Source organism: Bacillus rossius, chromosome 3, assembly GCF_032445375.1.
Source record: "Bacillus rossius redtenbacheri isolate Brsri chromosome 3, Brsri_v3, whole genome shotgun sequence".
NCBI lineage: Eukaryota > Metazoa > Arthropoda > Insecta > Phasmatodea > Bacillidae > Bacillus > Bacillus rossius.
This window is the reverse complement of record NC_086332.1, coordinates 98,538,846-98,563,100: the sequence shown is the minus strand read 5'-3', so window position 1 is coordinate 98,563,100 and position 24,255 is coordinate 98,538,846. Positions and strand designations below refer to the sequence as shown.

The 24,255-nt window shown below is 39.1% G+C and overlaps 1 protein-coding gene across 1 annotated transcript in view; it reads left to right on the top strand.

The window, feature by feature from the left end:
- The window catches only part of LOC134531347 (uncharacterized), a 353,666-nt gene that overhangs the window by 208,085 nt on the left and 121,326 nt on the right, over positions 1-24,255 (top strand). The window contains exons 13-15 of the mRNA XM_063367045.1: positions 10,836-10,939; positions 12,631-12,903; positions 15,344-15,521. Of these exons, the coding sequence (XP_063223115.1) occupies positions 10,836-10,939; positions 12,631-12,903; positions 15,344-15,521 (555 nt within the window). The remainder of the gene's footprint in view (positions 1-10,835; positions 10,940-12,630; positions 12,904-15,343; positions 15,522-24,255) is intronic.

Here is a 24,255-nt window from a genome sequence, read left to right as displayed (position 1 = left end):
ATTTACTAAAACTTTAATTCAATTTGAAGTAAAATTTAAATATACCTTTATAAATTTTGAAATCTAAAGAAACACGTTTTCATTGTTGCTGAAACTAATATTCAATAATATTAACCAAAAGAAACACCGATTTAAAAAAAACTATTCCAAAACAAATAAACATGCACAAAAAAGTAAAAAAAAAAATAATTGCGTATTCTTCGTACAATTTAATAATCAACTTACTTTTTCTACTCATCAATATTTAGGTACGATCTATGTGTTTACCACGCAAGAAGTTAGGTAGTTACCTTCCCACTTCAAATCTAACTTAACACATACCTACGAATAACAAACAATGATCAAAATATTTTTTAGAGTTCTCCTAAGTAAAATGAAATGAAAAATATTAGACTACTTAAAAGTCAATCAAATTATTACGATAATATAATGTAGTTACAATCATTGTTATTTTTGGAGTCGGTGTCAGCCCAGGTAGGTACATGGTTATAGGTGAGGCAGGAGCGACTTGACGGGGCGAGAGGCGAGAGCAGGGCCGCGGCGGGAGGGCAGCTGTCAAGTGGACACGCCGGGCACGCACCGCGCCAGATACGAGTCGCTTCATTACGAACCGTTTCACATTCTTTTCTCATTATATATCTACACCGTCCTTCTTACGGTAATTCCTTGTGTTTAATATTGGCTACATTTTTGTATTACCGTGTGCTACATTATGTCTCAGCATAGTGTGGTATTGAAGTTCGTTTGTTTAGTTTAATTAGGTATTGGTATTTATGTCGTTTCAAGGTCGCAGATAATGTCACAGTATATTGTCGTATAAAAGTTAATTTGTAAATGGGTTTAATTAGGTATTGGTATTCTGTCACAGTACTCACAGTATATTGTCGTTCGTATAAAAGTTAATTTGTAAAAAAAATATTTCTTAAAGTATTCTCGTATTATTATTGCTAGGTATATTCTAGTGTTTTCTTGGCTGACGCTGATTCCAAAAATTATTAAAAAAGTTCAACAAACGTGCCAGTAAACAGGGCAGTATCTTATAGCTGATGAAAATCAAATGCTTTAACAAATTATTGAGTATATACATATAAGGTACATATCAAAGTAGTTATAAAATAAAAGATGGTATATAAACGCCGTGACAAAATACGTTAATAAGTTAAAAAAGCCACGAGGCCCAATAATTTACCAGGGTTTACAAATACGTTAGAAAAATTAAGCATGCCACATTACATTTATTCGAAAAATTACGAGAGTAAAACATGACGCGTCATGAAAAACCTAACGAGGTGGTTCGGTAGAGTAGGCGGGTGGCAAACATTCAGCCAAATCCCTTTATAGGCTCGCACAAGAGTACAAGTTAAAATTTCAGGGCAATGAGACAAACAATAAAATAAGCAATAATAATTACGTGCACACAATATCAAGCAAAAAAAAACCTATATCGGTGCGGCATGAGAGGAAGTTAACATTACAAGAAAGCAAATAAAATATCATCAAAATGGAAATGCAGACCACAGTTAAACGCAACTGGCAGCATGGCGTGACACAAAATTACAGCCCATATCAAAGAGCCAAAAGCCGTTATGGCTCATGCAGAGTTGAGCAGTGGAGAGACAAGCTGAAAACAAAAGGGCTTAGCAAACATGTTACAAGCTGAGCACGGCCACATCGTGCAACAAACTTACAGTTACTGTGTCGTACATGAAGTTACTGCCATCGCTGATACTGACAAGAGCTGTAGCGTCTCACCCAAATGCAACCGAACGGTCCAGACAACAGACTGCGAAGGCAGCAACAGACAGACGGACGGACAGACTGGCGACAGAATGGCCGGTAGACCAACCGGTCCGAGGCCAGCGTGGACAAGCCCCTAGAAACAAGTAGCACAGAGGGCGCTAGTGCAACGGCGGTGAAACTAAACTACCGGCGATGGAGAGGGGATGTGGAGGGGGAAATCCACGAACCGAAGAGGAGGAAGGGGAGTGGTAACAACGCGGAGAATGGGAAGGAATCGCTAGGCTATGCGCCCAAAGCATGAAGCGAATGTTTCAAACTCCCCGCTCCCTACCCAGGGGTGCCTGCCCAGAGAGCCGGCCCAGTCGGGTCACGCTCGAAGAACCAAGACGTGGAAGGTGGTGAGGTGGTGCTGACATAGAGGCAGTCGAGCAGCGGCGCAGCAAGCAGGGACCCCTCCGAGAGGGAGGAGCGGCAACCCGCCGGGCGCTCAAGCGTGGCAGGCAGCCGATGCACCAAGGGTGGTCCCACCGCAGGCAACCAGGAGAGCCCAGGCAGGAGCAGCGGGACCGCATGGGGGGCGATGACGACGATGGTACGCAGCCAATGAAGTGATGGCGTCCCCATGCCTCCACCGTCCGGGCTATGCGGGAGGCTCGGACAGGCGTCACAGAAGCAGTAACAGGCGCCATCCAGCCAAGGCAGCAGAGCCCACGAGACAGAGCGACCACCGACTCACGCAGGCCCGTGGCAGCCGGACGGACCAGGCGGCGGCGACTGCAGGAGCGGTGGCAGAGCGCGAGGCAGTCGGTCTGCCTCACCGATGGCAGGCGCCATGCCAGGGAGCTGACCGGCACGCAGGTGGCTGGAAGGCAGGCAGAGCAGCTCGAAGAGCTCGTGCTCAGGTGGCGAAGAGAGTGTCTCTCTCGGGCAGGCGGGGGGAGAGGGAGTGGCCCCAGCTCACAGAGACGTCTCCCGGTGAGGCATGCTGCAGACGGAGACAGATGAAGACGCGAAAAAGCACTCAGGCACAGCCAGCGAAGGGGAAGGATCAGGAAAGGCGCGCCAAGCTGGAAAGGGTTACGCAAACAGCACCGCGTACACAAACAAAACACAACCAACACCACCAGTGCACTGGTTAAAAAAATATATACGACAAAAACAACACACGCCATCTGTGCTGTAAACGACTAGGCGAAGGATATATTAACACTATATAAAACGAAATCAGGCCACATATGGCTGAACCTGGGAATCATGACTTTTTTGTACATTATTTATTAACTATAACACATTTTAATACAAGTTTTTTGTGAGCTAACAATCTATGTATAACACTAGATTCGTCAATGGTGCTAAAAATTTTACGTTAAGCGGAGCTTAAAGACTTGGAAGGACATACGATCTACACAAAACGAAGTCACACTCACCTTAAAGTCATAGGCCGCACTGTTTCTATTATAAGTATTAACAACATCCTGGCGGCAAGCCCCACTGGTTTAATAAAGAATGATTGAGCTCTCGGCCCAAAAAGAGAATGGACGGAGGAAAGCCGGAAGCGGAGTGACAGGCGGAATTCAGGCCAACGTTTATAAAGTCTACGTCTGAATCCCACAAGATCTGGTCGGAGCGATAAAAGGATGTTAGGATACTCTTCTGGACCTTGTTGACCCTCTCAAACTGATTGCCCTGGGGAAAATAAGCTGAACTGTAGATAGGCTTAATTTCCCACTCAAAGCACATATCCCTACAGAGGTTGGACTGAAAATAATGAGCTTTGTCGGAAACTATCAAGCAAGGGGCCGGGGGGGGGGCGAATCTTCCAGACCTGCTCCTTCAGGGTTTGTAAATGGAGGTGTCCTTCACATTCTTCAGTGGTAGCAACACCACGAACTTCGTAAAGATGTCTAACACCGCCAACAGACATACGTTGCCCTTCCGGACCAAAAATGTCGATATGAAGAACGTGCTAGAGGGCCACAGGGGGATCGGCAGCACAGAGACCTACCTTAGTGTTACGAGGGGGCTTGGCGATATGACAGCTGCGTGCAAAGATCCGAACGTCCTCTTATAATTCAGGCCAGAAGAGGTGGGCAGAAATTCTGCGAAATGTCTTGTCTATCCCCAAGTGTCCTTCAATCAGTGACGAGTGGAAGTCTGTAAGTACAATGGCTCTCAAAGAGGCAGGCAACACGGCCTTACGCGCCCTACCTGAAGTACAAGTAAAAAACAGCATTTCCTGCTCGAGTACAAAGGAGACAGGTTTTTTGGCGACCACGTCCTTCCAAAAGGGGTCCTGACTCTGACTCTCCCTAATGTTTGCATAAGATTCCGGAATAATCTTACAGGTGGATAAAAAATCTACAGAAACAGAAGGCGGCTCCTTCGATATTTCAAACTCCTCGGGGCAATATATGCGCGAGAGCGCGTCGGCGACCAACTGGCCCTAGGCCAGGGCTTCAAGTGGTAGAAGATTAAAACAACTTATATCAAGCGTGCCTTGCTCTCTTCTTACTTTTTCATAATGACTATCCTAACGCATTGACATTAGTGATAGAACATTTAAGACAACTTATATAAAGCACCTCATAATTATTTCATTTAAATTACCTAATTATGTTGTTTATTACTTGATTCTTGCTTTAAACTTATTAAAAAAATTACTTTAAACAGATTTATAGTTCATTCGGTCGCTGTTGAAAAAATTACTTAAATTTAATGATATTTTTACTTTCCTGTTCTAAAAACAATGAATTTTTTTTTCAGTTTTAAAAATATTATTATATTCTATTTTTCAAGCTAAGAGTTGCACTTCAATAGATAGCTGTTTAGTTTTTCGCTAATTTCTAATAGTAGCTGTGGTTTTTACGGCACATATCTCCTAGAACTGAAAACCGTTAAAAACTTTTCAAAAAATCTGTGGAAGAAGCTCATATAAATGATCTAATAAAGTGGCAAAGTGAAATTTTTTAAATTTAATTTATTGGTACTAAGCATAACTATTAATCTACTCACACGTACGGTAAGAAAATTGATAACAGTATTAATCATTCAAATTAAGATACAATTGTTTCAAAAATCTGCAAATAATGTAGGTGTCTATAATGAAGTGAAAAAGGAGGAAGTTTAATTTTAAACATTCTGTCCATATAATCAAATAATAAAATTGTACATATTTGATTGAAAACGAACGAGAAATTGCTTCTCTTGAAGATGTTATTACAATACATTCCCTCGTACATCACCAATTATCAGCAACGATATTTACGGAAGTGTTTCGTTACGCATGGTTTTTCATCCAAATTGTCAGAGGAAAAATATATTTTTAAAAATGTCAACGCAGTTTTTCGAAAAAAATATATGATGATATCTTGTGTATGTGGGAAAATTTAATTCATTTAATATAGCAGATGCCGTTTTTATTTATGTTTTCCGTGTCTGTATAACAAATATCATCCTGAAACTTGCAATGTCAAAAGCACGTCCAAAGATTAATTATATATTACCCTTATATACTGACCAATTGTAACTCATTGTATTATTGAATAACGAAATGTATGTTAGACTTTTAGTTATTAATGTTGGACTTAAGATTTCCAAGCTCGTTCCTCCCTTTGTACTTTCTCGTCACATCTGTTTCTGCAGGTTGAAGCGTCTAGGTACAAAGCAGTTCCGGGTACTTTACCCGATCACGGGTATCAGGAATGTCGCAAATCCTTTATGTGTTTATGTTAGTCGTTTACTTGACAGTAATTATTAATATTTGTTGTAATAATAAACACTAGTGAACAGACAAAAAAATTTTGAAATTTAATAAAGGTTCATGCAAATACTCGTGTTTTTTTTATTATACTACCTTTGAATTGTAATATATATGAAAGAATATGATCAGTGTTAAAAAAAATACTAATTTAAAAAACTATGAGTAGGATTCGATCCAGAGTTCCAGCGATTACGAAGCTTGAAGGCTAACCACCCGACCACCGCCATCTCGCGCTGGATTTTCACCACACACCGGTATATAATGGACGAGTAAAATTTATCTTCTGATATTCTCGAAAACGCTCAAGTAGTACGCTTTACTACTTGCACATTATGTTGTCCTAATGGACTTATAAAGTGTACATTTTTCATTTGTTTAATTCGGTCCATATTTCTTGAACTTATAATGATATAAAGCTGACCAATACTCCAAGACATTTTTTTCAGTATGTTGACAATATTTCTAATAAAGGTGTTGAAATTTTCGATGATTTAATATTCATTTTAGTTAAATAATAAAAATGGAAAATTCACAAAAATATATTACTATCTGAAACTCAACAAAATACTTGCAAGAAATTAAAATATTGTATACCATCCATAAATATTAATATGCATTCAATAGTAAAAAATATAAACTTCGTTACTAGGAAAAGCATTTGTAATAATTTTGTATTCGTTCAATTAATTTTTTTATTGATATAAAATTTTTATAGCTTTAAATAGTTTCAAATACTTTTATTGTGCAGTGGGTCATATATTTATAATAAAATTAAGTTTGCGAGTTTCTCAAAAAATTCCTATGGTTTTATTATTTTCCTCTCATTTATTATTTAATTTATTCCTTTTTCGTGCATTAAAGAAATAAAAAATAGTATAAACGCTAAGTTTTGAAACATCCTGCTAAAATGTAATTTAAATGTATATTTATTTTTAATATCTTACGCTACCACTTATCTTGTAGATACGTGAAAATTTAATGTGATAATTTTTCATGTTATGAGTAACGGTTATTAAACATAATTTTCCCTTTCGTGCAATGTAAAATAGAATTCCTGTTCAATTAATGTTTCTATTTTAATTTACCATATGTTTACAGTGCAGTAAAATAAAAAGTCTTGTAGATTTATTTAATCGTAACACTGATCATACCACAGTCCTCTATACACAGTTGTTGTGTTCACCAAGCAACTCCCGGAAATCACTACAATATTTACATAAGAATCAACTTCGCCAGCAGCATAAGTAAGGTCAAAATCATTATAAACATCACTGTCGATATTACTACTAGTGACATTGATGCGGACAACTGTAAATAGTTTGTCAACGAGTGAAGAAATTAGAGGCAGGGGTATGCAACAACAGTTTATCAGGGATAAATACAGCATAACAATATAAAAATCAATGTGTAGTGTAAAATGGCTCCTCAAGGATTCTGAGTAAGCTTGCACTGCGAACAACACATAACAAAAATTACTGCCACCGCCAATAAAACTCTGTGACTTTCTATAAACATACCCTGAAGTGTGGTTTGTCCTTCTTGTTATGTCAACTACTTTAGTTTTAAGTATGTGAGAAACAAAATGGTGGACCAAAATATTAAGGTAATTATGAATGATCAGCCCTTCTCATTAAAGGGCTTCAACATGCATGCGCATATAACAGAAACATAGTTAACCGAAATCAACAGGGAAAAGATTACACAAGATGACGATTACGTACAGTGTTTACATTTACATAACTACAAATACGCGACTCTCTCGGGCTTCCTACAGTCTGTGTATCGTTAACCATCGTATACTGCGCGTTACTCCCGCCCAGTCTCCAGGGCGTATGTGTCGAGTCGTCACTCGCCTGTTCTGATAGTCCCGACGTCTCTGCGTCCCAGCGGGGGGGGGGGGGGCGACGGTGAACACCTGGTGGGGCCTCGTCCGCGATCAGTCCCACCGGGTCCTCAGCCGCACGGCGGCGGAACTCGGGCTGCTCCGGGTCGCCGACCGGGAAACGTCAGCCATGTCTTCGCTGCAGAACTCACGGGTCCGGGACCCGGCACCACTCGTCCTGTGCCGCCACTCCAGGGGCTCGTCGAAACAGGGGCTAGTCTCGGGACTAGCGCCCCTCCGTGAAGTCTTCCCTCGGGTTGCGGATTCGTGTTGATCCGCCTCGGCGTGGTACGGGTCTCCGTCGGGGCGTCACACTCGAATTATCTTTACTCGGCTCGCCTTGAACAGGGGCTACCCTGTGCTGCTTCCAACACGGGCACCGGAGTCCTTCCTGGCTGCCCTTCCTCGGGGTCGCGCTGCGGGGTGACCAGGTGACGAAGCCCTCCGGTACCGACGGCGAGGCTGGTGTTGACTGTGGTCGGGTTGTGACGTCGGCGGGCAGCGTGACCACCCACGGGAATGCACTCTCCTGGTCCCTCCCACAGTGTCCGACGCCTGACCTGGGGGCTCCACACTGCCCACTTTTAAATGGGAAGCCCACGATTCACTCATCCTTCTGGACGTACCCAAATACTCACGTTGGCAAGCCTTCTTTTCACAGACGAGAGAGCCAAACACGATGTTCCCTAAGTTCATGCTCGCTTTTTTTTTCCGTACCACAACAGGTGTATTTATTTGGGGGAAAAAAAATTCGCGGGCATTTATTTTCCAAATGCGCGGGTTTAACTTATAAGATGTCATTCTTAAAATTAGCAAGAAGTAATTATAAATACTTTAAAACATTGTGGATGGTTGGTTATATTAGGTAAGTATAGCTACATTAAAAATACTGTAAAATCATTTTATGGCTGTTTAACAAATAACTTTTTAATATTTAGCTATCCAGCGCTAGGAAACATTTTACATGATTTCAAAGTATTTTTAATGTAGCTATCCTAACCAAATCAACCGTCCACAATTTTTTAAAGTATTTATAATGTAGCTAACCTAATTTAATTGACCATTTGTTATGAGTTCTATTTTTATTTACAATGAACAAAAAAAAAGAACCCCGAAGATGCACGATCGGGCGTTTGGCTCTCTCGTCTGTTGAAAGAAGGCTTGCCAACGTGAGTATTCGGGTATGTCCAGAAGGATGAGTGAATCGTAGGCTTACCCTTATAAATGCATGATGGAGTGATTCACCGACCCACAGTCCGGGCTTAGCGAACCGAATCCCGTCTGGGCGTTCCCATAACCACCTGGGGAGAAACGAGACGCGGGTCACAAAGACTCGGTTCCGACGAACGGGTCTCTCCGGGAGTTAGTGTTATATGGGCTGCGGGACCCGTTCACTGAGCCGTTTCTCGTCTCCACGGGCCTCGGCGCGGCTCATCGGTCCCGTGAACGGGTCACTCGCACTCGAATTCAAGGATTCTCGCTCAGAGTAGCTGTTCGTCTCAAAAGAACGTTACCGAGTGGTGACACCGGTTACATCATCATCATCACCGATGTCGATGCATTAAAACTTTCATCGCCATCGAGGTCACTGAAGGGCGATTAAAGGTTATGAGATGCTAATGGAGCATTTACACAATTAAAACGCTGAGTGAGCAACAGGATCACCCGAAAAAAAAATCCTTAGATCACGGAAATTTCCGCGAAGTGTACCACGTACGAATATTGAATGTTTTAATTTAGTTCTTAATGATTTTCACGAGGGTAATTATTTATTACCATCGAACCAAACATAATTTTAGGACTAATTGGTGGCTTTGTTTGTATTTTGACAAATTCAGTGGCGGTGAAAAATATTGTGAGTTGTTTGGATGCTAAACATTTACACACATACGTTAAAAAGGAATCGAACCCAGAACCCCTCGTGCCCAGGGTTGTTTGAGAGGGAGGGGGAGGGGGAGGTGGCAAAATCCCCGAGACTTTTTAATCATTTGATTTACACTGATATCAGGACAAAAATTACAAATCTGTAAACCTTTATTTGTGCAATATGCTCATATAGTTTTTACAGTCCTGGCCACGGTACATTTGTATAAGAAAATCCCCCGGGAATAAAGTTATAACAGACTATAAGAAGAGACTAAAATATATATAAAATCTTTCGTTTTATCTTATATGATATTTAATGGGCAAAAATATGTTTAATTTCCCGAGGGGTGGGGGAGGCGCAGGATAGAATTTATCATTCCCATTTCACAGTTACATTTAGCGGGCCCCTCAAATAAGATATTTATTTCAGGGGGGGGGGGGAGGCTGACCTCCCTAGCCCAATAGAGACCTACGTACTTGGGCTTGGCTATCGCTTGGCGGTGGAATGTAAAAAACCTGATAAGGCAATGAAAAATCTGCCACCACGACAGGTGGTTGTGTGCGGGACAGCTTCTGTTGCAGCCAGTAGCTCAGATTTATTTGCGATCCTTCATTTGACTACCGTGTTCATTCATTTTAGCGTGTTACTCTGGGCACAGTGCACACATGCAGTTGGCGAAGCATGATCGTGTTATCTATGCGTGCTTATATTTTTGTCGATCCAGTTGTCTCCAGTTTGTTTTGAATATTAATTAAATGACCTGTAAGTACAAATACCCGAAATCTCACGCAATAAACATTAGTGTGTATCACTGAACATGCAGATAGTAAAAATGGTAGCTATTAAAATATTTCTTACGTGACAGATTCAATACACATCGAGTCCATTTTCTTTCTGAGTTAGAAATATATATATGTCCCCTCTTTTATTATTTTATCTATTTATTAAAGATTTATTTCCTTATGGGCGTGTATCATGCGCATATTCTGCGAACGTCCTGTTTCTGTTGCTCAATCAGAAAGATATTTCAGTGTGCTTAACAGGATAGAGAACATTGCCTGAGGTCACCCATGGATCAACCAATTCTTACTGATTGAGGAACATCATACATTAAATCAATTATTGTGTGAATATTGAATTTTTGTTCTATGATTGAAACGTTTGCTATTATGAAAGTGCCAAAAACTAATTTTAAATGATTGTTGAATTTTTATTTATTAGCTATAAAGTATGTTTTATTTTAAGTCGTTCAGTCTTACGTAAATTGTTAAATTTTACAAAATAAATTCGTCATATTTTTTTGAAAAAGTGTAAAAAAAATTGAAAATTATGTTTTATTGGGAAAACACTTCTTAAAATGCTTTTAAAAATCACTTAGTTGTGTTCTATTTATTCTTCATTTAAATTATTTAAATTTTTGCAGACTTGCGGTTTTTTTAAAATAAAGATTGGTTTGAAGAGTTTTGTATTAAGTAAACAAAAGTATTTGCTCCCGGGCCGACGGCCGCTACGGAGCCGGGCTTCAGCAGCCACCTTCCATCGCCACCCCGCAGTGAGGTGTGACGGCTTGGGGCGGCTGTGCGCAGGTGGAGGTGTGCAGGTCGCACTACACGCACAGCTGGCTGGGCGCGCTCTACCTCTACAAGGGCTTGCTGCTGGTGGTCGGCGTGTACATGGCCTGGGAGACGAGGTGAGCGACCTCGCATGTTGCAGCCACTCGCCTGTGTCCGAGCAGGAAGGATTCAGAGCTTCATTTAAAACCACGCAATTCGAAAACTGCTCAACATATCCAAGTGGTGTCTGTTTACGAAAAGCATGTAAGAATACGCTGAGTTAGATGAGCAGTTCTAATTCCGTCTTTTCGTTTCCAAATGGTTATTTTTAGAATAGTGCAAATTGCTAAATCGTGTTTTAAGAAATATTTGTAGACATGAAATTTCCAAAACAGTTAATTTTAACCACTCCAGGGTCTTGCATTACACCTTATCATCATTTCTCCGCCATATTGTGTTATGTTCAACGCCCATATCGCATAGTGTCCTATGCACGACTAGAAGACAGCGCGCAGGTTCATTATTGCGCTTAGAGGCGATAGTGTGCTAGAAGCTCCAGCGAGCATCGCATTTACCATCCCGCCTCACTAACACAATTACACAAATACAGCCCTGATTAGGCGGGCTCCTCGAATAGTAACCATAAACCATGGAGGGCAAGAATCTCATATGACAGTTAAGCTGCTGTTGCTAGAGCAGGTTGTTTTAAATCCTAGTGTATCCTCCCTCTTTGCTACCGTGGAGTGACGAATTATTCTGCCTCCTTTCAGCTAAAAAGTCACAACCTCACAAGCAGTTAAACAATAGTAATATTTACATGGACTTTACAAACCGAATATTTGATGCAACTTGAATTGGCTTTATCAGGTTGTGGTGGTCGTTTTTTTTGACTTTAAGAAACTCGTTATTTACATAATTTCCACTTTAATAAATGTGTTTATACTTACAGCCAGTTCTATACATATATCTTAAAGGAACTTTACTACAGCAGGATACAATATTTAAGTCTTTTTAGCAGCTACATGAGATTTTCTTCAGTATTTTTAGTGTTCAGTCCTGATACATGACGACGAGTTCTTGTGTTCTGCCCTAAAAATTTTATTCTCTTTACTCATTTTGTTCACCACATAAAAATATTAATACATGCATTATATATTGTAATACTACAGAATTTATCATTTACTTTCTCTTTTTGGAAGCACTAATTATTCTTGAAGGAAATAAACATTTGTATAAGGTATGGTGCAAGTGCGATTATAATTATGTTGTACAAATACATGTTTAAAATATGGACAATGCAGTATGAGTAACTTGATTATTTATTGAATTTAAAATCTTCATGAAGGCCTATACAGTTTTATTTCTGCTGCTGCTACAGGGTAAATTTAAGTTTTTATAATTGAAAATAATTTTAAATACATTTAAGTTATGTTAGTTTAAAAGACTTATATTACTTTCAAAATCTAGCATTGTATTTTGCAATTTTTTTTAAATTATAAAGTTGAAAGAATGATTTTTTATATTTACAATATATAAAAATATGTGGATGATTATTGAAAAAACAACATTTGTAAATGTCAAAACCAAGACTGGTGCTTTTATTTAACAAACATTCATCACTGTAGTATCCAGACACGAAAAGGCAGGAGTGGTTGGAGGACTCTCGATGGCCTAGATCGCTCATGTATCATACTCACATCGTGAGACTCGTTAACTTGATCTCAACGCTTGTCATTCTTCAAGTTATTAACATCAAGTTTAGCTTGTGTGCATGAAGATTTAACGTGAAGTTGTACTCGAGACTCGGAGAGTTGTGCTGGTGTGGCAGGCACGTGAAGATCCCGGCGCTGAACGACTCGCAGTACATCGGCATGAGCGTGTACAGCACGGTGATCACCAGCGGCATCGTGGTGGTGCTCGCCAACCTGATGTCGGAGCGAGCCACGCTCGCCTTCGTGACCACCACCACGCTCATCCTCACCTCGACCACCAGCACGCTGTGCCTGCTGTTCCTGCCCAAGCTGCACGCCATCCTGAGGCGCGCCGACTGCGACCCCGTCATGCACAGCATGGGCCTCAAGATAGAGTGCAACACTCGCAGGTCAGCTCCATAACTCCAACTGCTACACTTGCAGCTGGGGTGGCATTCTGTAACTGCACAATATAACACTCGCAGCTGAGGGTGATGCTGAAGTAGTATTTAAATGCCAGATCCCGCGGCAGGTTCCAGGAAGTGGATTGAGATTGTCAGTCCGCCATCTTGGGTTCTGATTTCACGGCGGCCATCTTGGATTTCCTTGACTTTTGACCTTGAACTTAACCCGAGCGGCCTACTTGGGTCTGCCATTTTGATTTTTAAGCAGTTTGGATCCGCCATTTTGGTTTCTAGAATGTTCCGCCATCTAACACTCTTCTCCCTAGTGTTGCAATTTAAGTTACGGCCACCATCTTAAAAATCTATAATTTTTTTCCAATTTTAATAGAAAATTTTAAAATTTATAAAAATTAATAACATTTTAATATTTAAAACTTCCATCATTTTGAAAAAAAGACTGACATATTGGAAATCCGTAAATATTATCAAATGTCAATGGAAAAAATATAATAAATAAAAAATTTTAGTCAAAAAATCTTCATGGAGTCCTTGGTCCGAATCAGGCTAGGGAAAAATAAAAATTACGATATCGTCGGCAATGGTGGCGCATATCTAGTTGGCATCGTCGACGACAACACTAGAGGAGACTTCAACAGGCGTGGTACCACCAGCAGAAGAGAGCTTAATGACAACCGTGCTGGCTGCAGAGGAAACCTCGATGAATGACATTTCGTCGTCGATGGAGACTTCAATGATTGGTGATTCGTCAACAACTAGCCAGCATCGATGCTGTTACTGTGACGAGGTTTTCTCAAACAACAGCAATGCTCGACGACACGAGAAGAGAGAATCTGCTAAGAATCTACATCGCTAAATCTTTGGCTAGAAACAATGTCGCAAACAATTTGCAAGAAATGATAAATTTAAAAGACACTTGAAGACTTGCTAAACTACTGCTGCGTGGCAGAAAGTAAAGGTTTCGCTACAACAGCCATTTAATTATGTACTACATCTGTTACATCATCGTCTGGTTCGAGCCTGAAAGGTTCGTCTACATCAACTAGACATTCTTGCAGCTACTGTGATATGTCGTTCGCATTTTTCCATGATGGACAAAGACATGAGAGGAACAAAGGTGTAAAGAATCCTTCTTGTATGAAGTTTTACTGCTATCAGTGCCATGTTTGGTTTGCACATTTGACAGTTTGCGAAGGCATACAAAAACATGTAAAGGTGAAGTTCGCGTGCCTACAGTTGAACTACCTGCGGATATTTCGACTCCTCGCTTTAGATACTGTGTCATCGCTGTTGATGTATTTTTACTGTGTGTTGTATAATTTTAAAAATGCCTTCAAGTTCTTTTTACTACAACTGTCAGTTAATTTTACTTCATCGTTAAGTATCATACTTATTATTCAAGAACGAAGGTTTCGCTCGTAATTCAAACTCGTCCCTGGCTAATAAGGGGGAACCTCCTACCCGCTATCACTCGAAAGTGTTAATGAGCTATATTGTATTAGAATTCTGTGGAAGTCCCCCTACAATTAGGTGGGGATGGGCAATCCCCCAAAAGTGAAAATTGGACTTTAAATAATTTTCGCAGCCGGTATGAATTGTGTAATTTGATTAGTTGTGGAGTGTGTATTCTGTGGCATAGCAAGCATAGTGTACACTTTTATATTCCTCTGCACGCAGTGCACTGCTGGCCCGTCACCTGGAATTTACATGAACCTGTTAATTTTTACTACTTCCAACAATATTTTTTGTAGCTTATAGCTGTTAATGAACATTGTGTACCATTTTATTTTATCACATATAATTTTTCAAGTAAATAATAATACCAATATAATTTAATTACAGGAATATCGAACTTACGACCCTTTGTTGTTAGTCTACCGCCTAAAACACTTGTGGATCGTGCACAGTAATAAATTTATTATAATATGAATACCACTTCCGTAACCAAATGTTATCTGAAGGGTGTTTGTCAGCATAATTTGCAAAATAAATTTTTTTTTTGCAGTTCCTTGATAGGCGTAAATCTTCTCCGACAAATATTTTGCATCGTCTTTTACAATGACACAAGTGTGTGCCTATAAGTACCGTGTAGCCTAAGGGACAAAAATCAGGAACACTGATTAATTTAACCCATGATTTCAACTATAAAGGAAAAAAACGTAATTTACCAGGTTAATCGTTGTAATAAATCATGAAAATTTTTGTGCATTTTTACCGAAGCATGTAGCAATGTATGGTTTTCTTGAAATAAGACGAAATATAATATTACTAAACCTTTGTTAATGTAACTGTACGAATTAATTACTGTGTATTTTATCCAGTGTCAACTTTAGCTTTAGTGATGTAGTATCAATATTATTTGCATGTGGTATGGTTTTATTTGCATGGCTCGTATGTGCCGACGACGGGGGAGACTTGCCTGCCGCAGGTTCCTGGCGGACGACCGCAGGGAGCTGTACTTCCGCGTGGAGGTGCAGAACCGAGTGTACAGGCGGGAGCTGGCGGCGCTGGACGCAGAGGCGGGCCGCCTCAAGAGGCAGCTGCTGGAGTCGCCGCCGCCCGAGTCGTCTGGCTCGTCGACCTCGCCGGGCGCCGCCTCCGGGCAGGTCAGTCAGCCCCCCGCGGCCCACCGCGCTCCGTAGCTTCCTGGCCAGGGTCCTGTTTCACAAGCGTACAGCACTGCAAGTGACAGTTATTTAACTTGCAATCACAAGCTGTTGCCAACAACCGCTTCACTTACCTTTGAGAAAAGCGTAATTTGTGGGTAACAGATATACCGAAACTTGTCCGTTAAAAGTTTTTCTAACAAGAGTCAATAACAAGTCGCCGCCTGAGTATTGGAGTGTTCCATGTCCACTTTTTAGGTTTTTTTATGCTATGGACACGAAATTAATATTAGTATTCATTTGTACTATATCCACACACGTCCACGCACATAAAAATGTTTGTTCTTAATTTAAGACCAATATTATTTTGTTCTATGTCATGCTACTCATAGTTATTTGAACTTTCAAATGCTTATATCTCAGTTCCGACTTCAATGGACATAGAACATTCCAATTCTCAGGCGACGAAGTGTAAGTTACTTGTAGGATGCATATCCTGTTAGTATGAAATGTATGTAGCCTACTTGCATTTATTGGATAAGATGAAATATGTCAAAGACCCCCGCAACTAGTAATAAAAGAATGGTTTACACTGAAATAAGAGAACTTAAGGCCAAATACTTTGGATTGATTTAATGATCTTTGACCTACAAACAATGACAGGTAGAAATTAATGTCATACGTGCCGCTGTAACCCCTCCACGCTGCTTTACCCATTCCTCGGCTGGCGACTTTGGAGGTTCGGCCACGTTCCCAGAGCCCCGCTTGCGTGAAGTGGCATAACTAGGACGGCATTGTTCTGCAGCTTAGAGTAACAAGTCTGCCCTGATGTCGCGACGTTCAAAGGGGTGTGAGACCATTCCAGAAGGGGGGCTGAGGGGTATGAAAACGGCGACGCCGGCCTCCGAGGGGTGAAGGGAAGAGGGCGAGTGGGCCCTTGGTGAGCGACGGGCTTCGTGTGCGGAGACAGTGTTATGTGCGGCGGACGAGTGAGTAGTGGAGGCAGTGTGTTGGGACACAGGCGCGCAGTAAGAGACGAGCATAGGGAGAGCCACCGTCCAGCCGAGCTGCACTGGGGAGAGTCAACTGTGGACTAAATGAAGGAGTGATTAATTAGTGGACAGATAATTTATATGTTGTAATTTAATTAATAGTGTAAATTTCAGTTAAAAATTCAACTGTATTTAATTAATTGGGCTTCCCTTACCGAACAGGTTATACCACACGTAACAGTATAACATTTCACTAAATCGTCAAAACAAACATATTTTTATTATTTTTGTTAATGTATAATAGTAGCAGAGCCGGATTTAAAATGTGGGCGGCCCGGGGCCCGTTTCGGTGGGAAGCTCATTGTTTCAAGGTGTTGCAATATGTCATGCAAAAACACTAAATGAAACGAACACAAGTTTTTTTTCAAAATTTATTTACGCAGAGAAATTAAGTTAAATTTATTCAATTTTTTCACTAAAAACTATAGTATAACATAATTAACAAATAACACATGAATAAACTACAAATGAATGAATAATGTTATAACAATTACAATTAAGGCACTTTCCTTGAATTTCGTGCTGTAAAATCGCTGTTGATGTCACTAAAGTCCAATTCACGCAGTATATCTGCCTAGACACTCATGAAAGCCAGATTTACAAGTCGTTCATGATTCGTGCATGTCCTTAATCGGTTTTCAATTAATTTGAGTTATAAGAAGGAGAGCTTGCCACTGGATAAAAATTAGTTGTATCCTTACATCTATCTCGATGTTTGTGAAAGTGTTTTGCACACCCCTTTTCATGATAAGCTTGTACATGAAAAGTTCAGTGCAGATACTTTTGGCTCCTCGTCAGTGAATATATTGGCAAATGTTACAAACTGACACATTTCATCGGTAAATGTAATGTTCAAGTCATCTTAATAAGACCTGACGAGTTGCTTTGCTGCTGCCTTAAGCTCGTCTGAAGACATTTTTCAAAAGGCTCAAGAAGCTAAATTGGCTTGATATATCTTTATATGCTTGAAGACGTAGGTCAAGAGAAGCGATAAACTGATCAATAACAGGCAGAAAATTTCTGTTCTGTATTTCTGAGTTGTACTTCTTCTGTATAGCCATAATCAAATGGATTAGGACGCACATTTCAGCGCTTGTGTCGAGTTTTCCTCTGAACATACTCTGTTGAACCAGACAGCTCTTCGCCTTGATCCTCATAAGTTTCGAAAGAGTCATGCTTTGATGCGACATAATTTTTTAATCTCGTCAGTGACTCAACAGTAATATTTAGATCGAGTTTTGCGTGTTGTATATTTTTACTAGTATTATCTGTTCTTTGCAGGATATAATTCCAAAAGGTAGTGTAAATACCAATTTCCAGCTGATTCATCTGTGTTAAAAGTCATTCTGCTTCACCCCGTACACAGTATTTTTCTTCGAAGTCATCAGCAATATATTTAATAACATCCTTAATCTGCTGATAGTCATGCTTAGGTGTCTTAGTTGCATTGTTGTGACATGTTTGAGAGTCAATGCTATGTAATTATTTTTCAAAGCCTCAGTCAGAAACTAATGCCGATGAGTTGAAACTGTGAAGAAACAAATAGCTTTTTAAGGATATAAAAAATTGTAAAGCACTCGAGCATCTATCTACAGCATTTAAGCAACCAGATTTAGAGAGTGTGCCGTACAGGCAATCATGGATGCAATATTGTTCTCCGTTCTCCCTTTGGCTTGTAGACCATTTTTCTTTCCACTCATTGCAGAGACATTGTCCTAACTTTGACCACAGCAGTTTCCCTGGCATAGGTCATGTATCTTAAAAAATTACACCAAGCAATTGAACATGTCTTGAGCTCCATGTCCCTTGTTTGCCATGAATGTTACAAAACGTTCCACGGGCCGATCTTTCTTCATATACCTCAATACAAGGATTAGTTGGTCAATGTGGGCTCTATCAGGCGTGGAGTCCAAAGAGATGGAATAGTATTTTGATTTATTAACTCAAGAAATAATTTCTCAGAGGACTTTTTCATCCATTACACTGATAAGTTCTTCCATTATTGTAGATGACAGGTAGTTTGTGTGACCCTTGACGAGATTGGCTTGAGTTTCGATATACTGTGCAAGATAGTCGTCGTACTGGGCGACGAGTTCAAGAATACCCAGGAAGTTTTCTTTTCTAGGTGATTTATTCAATTCTTTATCTCCCCTAATGCTAAGCCACGCTTGGCAATAATCTGAATAACATTTACTACTCGTTTCAGCACTGATCTCCAATATTGCTCCTGACTATCGACCTGTTGTGTCAGCTCCGTATCAATTCGCCCAATCGCTTTTAACCTTCTATTGAAAGCAATCGTAGCCTTCACATGTTCCGTTGACCACTCATGACTTTGTATATTTTCTTGTGAATGTTTCCAATCACAGAATTCATTAGACGAAAGTTGAGAAGACTCAGGTGATGTAGTTGTAGTTAAGCATATCAATATGCACGTGAATCAGTAAACAAATCAATTAGAGGGAGAAAAGCATAACCAATTCCTCGTTATGACTTCTTCATTATGATTTTGACGAGAGAAAAGCCCAAGTGTGCATATTCTTGTACTATTGTGGTACTTTGTAGGTTGCTAAACCGAGTGTGCAATGAACAAACTTTCATCACAGTGCTGGATTGTTGATACACCCCTTTTCAGCCAGTAATCCCGCATCTGTTCCTAAATAATGGATAGCCAAAGTCCAATGTCATTGCCCCCTGGTGGGCCCTCAGCTTCTTTATTAGATATGCCAATATCAGCCTTTTTTTCTAAGTGTTCTTCTCTAAATAGGGAACATTAGTACTTATGCCTTTTCTTTGCCAGGAACAACATCCATTTACACTGAAGCATTGTCAGGTTGATGAGGTTCTGCAAAGTCATCACTCCTTTCCGACATTTGTCTTGATTGAACAGTGAATAACTGGTCTCATTTTCTTATATTTGCCATTTCTTCTGCTGATTTCATTGTCGCTTATATTGTCTTATGTCTTATGCCTTATGTCTTTTAGAAGCCCCAGACTCTCTATTTCTTCAGAATTTAAAATGACCATCATTTTTAAATGCTGGTAATTTAAAAATCCATACAAAATTAAAAAGTAAAGCTATTACTTTCGATTAATGTAAATAACAAACTATAAATATCTTCTACAAACAAATTAAATGTACAGTGTTGTAATATTAGTCATATAGGCATTAGTCATAGTTACTTATCTGTAATTATGTTTAGGTATCAGTATTAACTGAAATCTAACAAAAAAATTACAATAAAATTATAAGCAAAAACGTATTTAAATGTTTGTTTAATTGCTATGGCCAAATATAGGCAGGGCAATGATGAAAATGCATCATAAAGATATTGAAAAGACATCACTATTTGCATGCATTTATTCTAATTAGAATAATAAAACAGTTTTTCACTTACTAAGATGTATCATATGACAAAATCCAGGAAACTGACTCTTGATAAACATTTAAAGGGGAAAGTCAGAATTAACTTTTAAACAAGTAAACTACAAATAATTGAGATCGTACAAGTCATAATAACTCATAACATCACTACTCTCTAGAAGACTAGTTCTGTTCCGACATTTGATTGTGCTGCCACCTATGATCAAGTTAGAAAATGAAACCTACATGCTAGGGCAATGATCGTATTCCTGGTCACCAGTAATAATAAAAGATTTTTATTATTTTAACTTAATGCAATTTTCGTTTTTCAAGTAAAAACATACTTAAAATTTAATTGTATAAATTAGTAAATTATCAATTTTTGTAACTAAATATAGTGTGCATTCCTATGTTGTTGAAAGAAAAGGCCAGTACCTACAATAATGTTTCATGATTTTAAATAATTTTAACTGATTCAAATTATTATAACGTTTGATAATTACATTTCTTATCAAGCTAGAGAAGTAAAATAGAATGTATGCAGACTTTTGTTAAATGTTCCCTATTATTATAAACAATTCACAACAAAGAAACATGTATCTTTCCTGTTTTGTGATATTTATCCCTATGTTGATGGGAGGCAAAACTCTTGGTGAGTGGCCCAGGGCCCATGGCCCTTTTCCCCCCTCCTACATAATCCAGGTCTGAAGAGTAGCCTACTTTATTAACATAATATGTCCTTAAAAACCTAAATAACTTTGGATGAATTTATTTACTTTTTGTAATCTTACCTAGTCAACCTTGACTAAACCACATTACTTTGCAAATCAAAGTTTATTTTCAGTTGTAGAGCTGTCCACCCAACTTTTAATAATTTTCGAATAAAAATTGTAAATTACAATTGATAATGAAATTTTGGCATCTAAACCTGTGACAAACAAAATGTACAATTGTCAGCAGCAAGCTCGTAATTTTTAAGTTATTACTTATTCTTTTATGAATCACAATATTACGTTATTTTTACTAACTTCTTCAAACTAACTTGTTAATAACAAACTTTTACCTTTGTGAAATAAAGCTCATGTGTGCATGACTGCTCGTTAACAGAGGGCGTGGGTTAGAATACCCTAATCAGAATAACTTTTCTCAAATGTACTTGAAGATTTAATAAGAGTTGTATAGCTTAGCCAGTTATGGGACTGGTGCCGGTGCGAGGAGCAAGAAGCGGGTCAATGGCCGACCGCCCTTAAGTCACGGCGGCCATGTTGGAAGACCTACACCTTGACTATTGACTTTGACTTTCAGAATTTGCCAATAAATGACAAAAAAATACCAAAATTTGAAAGACAAATCGCCAAAAATCGCCCAAATTTACAGATTTTAAGAAAAATTTTTTACCAAAATTTAAAAAAAAAACTGTATTTCAAGGGAAATTTTCCCCTTTATTCCTCACAATTTCTACTGCTTGAAAATACCTAAAGCGGCTAAATACTCCTGAAAGCATGTCATCCTAAGCTGCTGAGATCAGGACCTAGACTTCAAGTGTCATCGTTGCAGTTTTCGTTATGAGTGCCATTATGAAAATCCGTATTTTTGTGCTAGAAAATCGGGAAAAAAAAATGTTATTAATAAAATTTAAAGAAACACCCGCTATATTAAAAAAGCACTTCACCGTTGCACTTTTGAGTATGCCTCATCTTGAAAATCCGTAATTATTAAACTAGTAAATCGGGGATATTTTTAAAATTAATAAAAAATTACTAAGATTAAATTGTGATCAAACACGCACTTAAGAGTCCTCGGTTCGAATCCAACGAGGTCATTACATCAAAATTGCAACGGATCCTTCCTCTGTGGAAGACACCGGCAGAAATGACCTTTTACCACTAATTTCAAGGAAGATATGACGCCAGACAGTATGACATCATGGCAGTTATCTTGGTTCCGCGAACTTGTCGTCTGGTGGAGGTCGCCATCTCATTTTAGTCTGCTATAGGGCGCTGTTGACATATTAGGTTGTTTTGGGCAGATAGAGCACAGTAGTATTAACTACCGTGCCGTCCGTCATCTTGTCAGCTGTTCTGGCCCCCTTCTTGAAAATCTGTTAATTTTAAGGTAGAAATTCGTAACAAATCCTAAAAAAATAAAAATATTTAAAATATCAATATCCATCCTCGGTTCTATCCAACAATCGTTGGTTCCAAAAGTCATTGGCTCCAAAAGTCGTCGTTTCAAAAGTCATTGACTACAAATGTATTTGGCTCAAAAATTCATTGGTCCAAAGTTCTCTAGCTTGTACAGGTTTTGGCTACAAATGTCATTGGCTTCAACAGTCTTTGGCTCCAAATGTCATTGGCTTAAAAAGTCATCATGTCCACCTGGCTTGGGCCTAACTGCTCCAGAAACATTTGGTTACATGGCAACAAAGACTAAGAGACTACAAGTCTACAAGGCTACAAGACTCCAAGACTATAAGACTACGAGGCTTTATGATTATAAGTCTTTGTGGCTACGAAAATACGAGTCTTCAAAGTTCAACTGAATTCAGTAGCTCCATTGAACAGAAAGATTTAATTTATTTCATGCCAACATCTTCTTGCATGTCTTGTAGCTTTTGTTGCCATGTGGCAAAATATTTTTGGAACAGTTAGGTCTAATCTAGCTTGAGACGATTACTTTTAGAGACAAAGAGTGTTCGAGCCAAATTCTTTTGAGGCCAATGACACTTGGATCCAAAGACTGCTTGAGCCGAAGACTTTTGGAGCCAATGACTTTGGAGCCAATTACATTTGGAGTTAACAACTATTGGAGCCAAAGACTGTTGGAGTCAATGAAATTTGGAGCCAAATACTTTTTGAGCCGATGACTTTTGGAGTTAAAGATAGATGGAGGCAAAGACAGTTGGAGTTATAAACATTTATAGTCATTGTAGCTTACCGTTAATTAACGATCGCATTCTACTCAGTTAAATGGGTTTATTTTAATGTACTTTTTTACGTTAAATGTAGTCAAGCCGTTACAATCGTATCCCTTCGATGAGAATTTATCCCTGTGGCAAGACCGTATCCCTGTTACGAGATCGAATCACTTTCGTGAGATCGTATTTATGTGACTTATCTCTCCGGTGTGATCGTATTCCTGCGTTAAAATTGTATACTACTGAGTTGAATTTTTGTCCAAAGCTGCGTTCTTTTCGTTAAATGTACTTATTTTTTTGTCGAATGTGCTTCCTTTTTGACGAATGTGCTTTCTTGTTTTGAACGTGCATCGATAAGTCTTTACTAAAGACATGTTTAGCTTCGTGGTTTATAAGCCTGACATTGAACATGACCTGATTAAAATGTTGGTCGCGTATTGGCGAATATTACCTCTTGGTTCGGAGATGCTTGGCTTACACACCTAATATTGTACATGACTTGGCCTCGTGGTTCGTAGACGCTTGGTCTATGCGCATTATTTTTTGTATGAACTCTTAAAAAGTTCGCCGGGTAACGATGAGAAATTCCTCTATAAAAACTGGATTGATAGCTTTTCCAAACGTCTGGTCGTATGTGTTTGGCGAACCGACCTACGTGCATGTTCACCGACTGGGCGTACCTTGCCACCAACTTGACGTCAACTGTCATGTGGAGATTCCTTTGAAACACATGTAAAGGCATGCAAAGAAAGGACTTACTGTGCATTCTAAGAAGACTGTAGACTTATAGAAACGCTTGAATTTTTTTGTACTACTACAATTTCTGTAATAAATTTTTTATTTGTAATTTTGGTGGTTTTTTCTCGTACCTTTCATTTTTTTTTTTTTGTAATTTTGACGTGACGTCTAATAAATCGATGAACGGCGGCTGCACGCACGAAAAAGTGTCCCGACCCGCACATTCTTCCACTACGATGTGTCCCATTATGCTCATTGTACGCTTGCGCCACATCTATCTTCCACTCGATTGGAATAACCATCGATTTGACTTTTCAATCATGTTTTCGTCGTTTGAATTATTAATATTATGTAATTTAACGATCGTCCACCGATTTTCAGCACAATCAGTACAGTTATTTAAAAGTAATGTTGAATTTTCAAATATGTTTTTGTACGAACAATGGTGTTTTACAGTTACACATAATAATTCAAATTACACCCGGGAATTTTTGCAGAATGTTTTAAAAATATATTTTAACACATTATATATATAGGTTTGGTGTATTTGGGATGCGTATTTGTTATAAAATCATATTATAAAAACGAAATAATATTATTCCCCTACGGTTCTGCCATCTACGGTGACGGACGTGAACCAAACGAATCGCGCTATCTTTATCG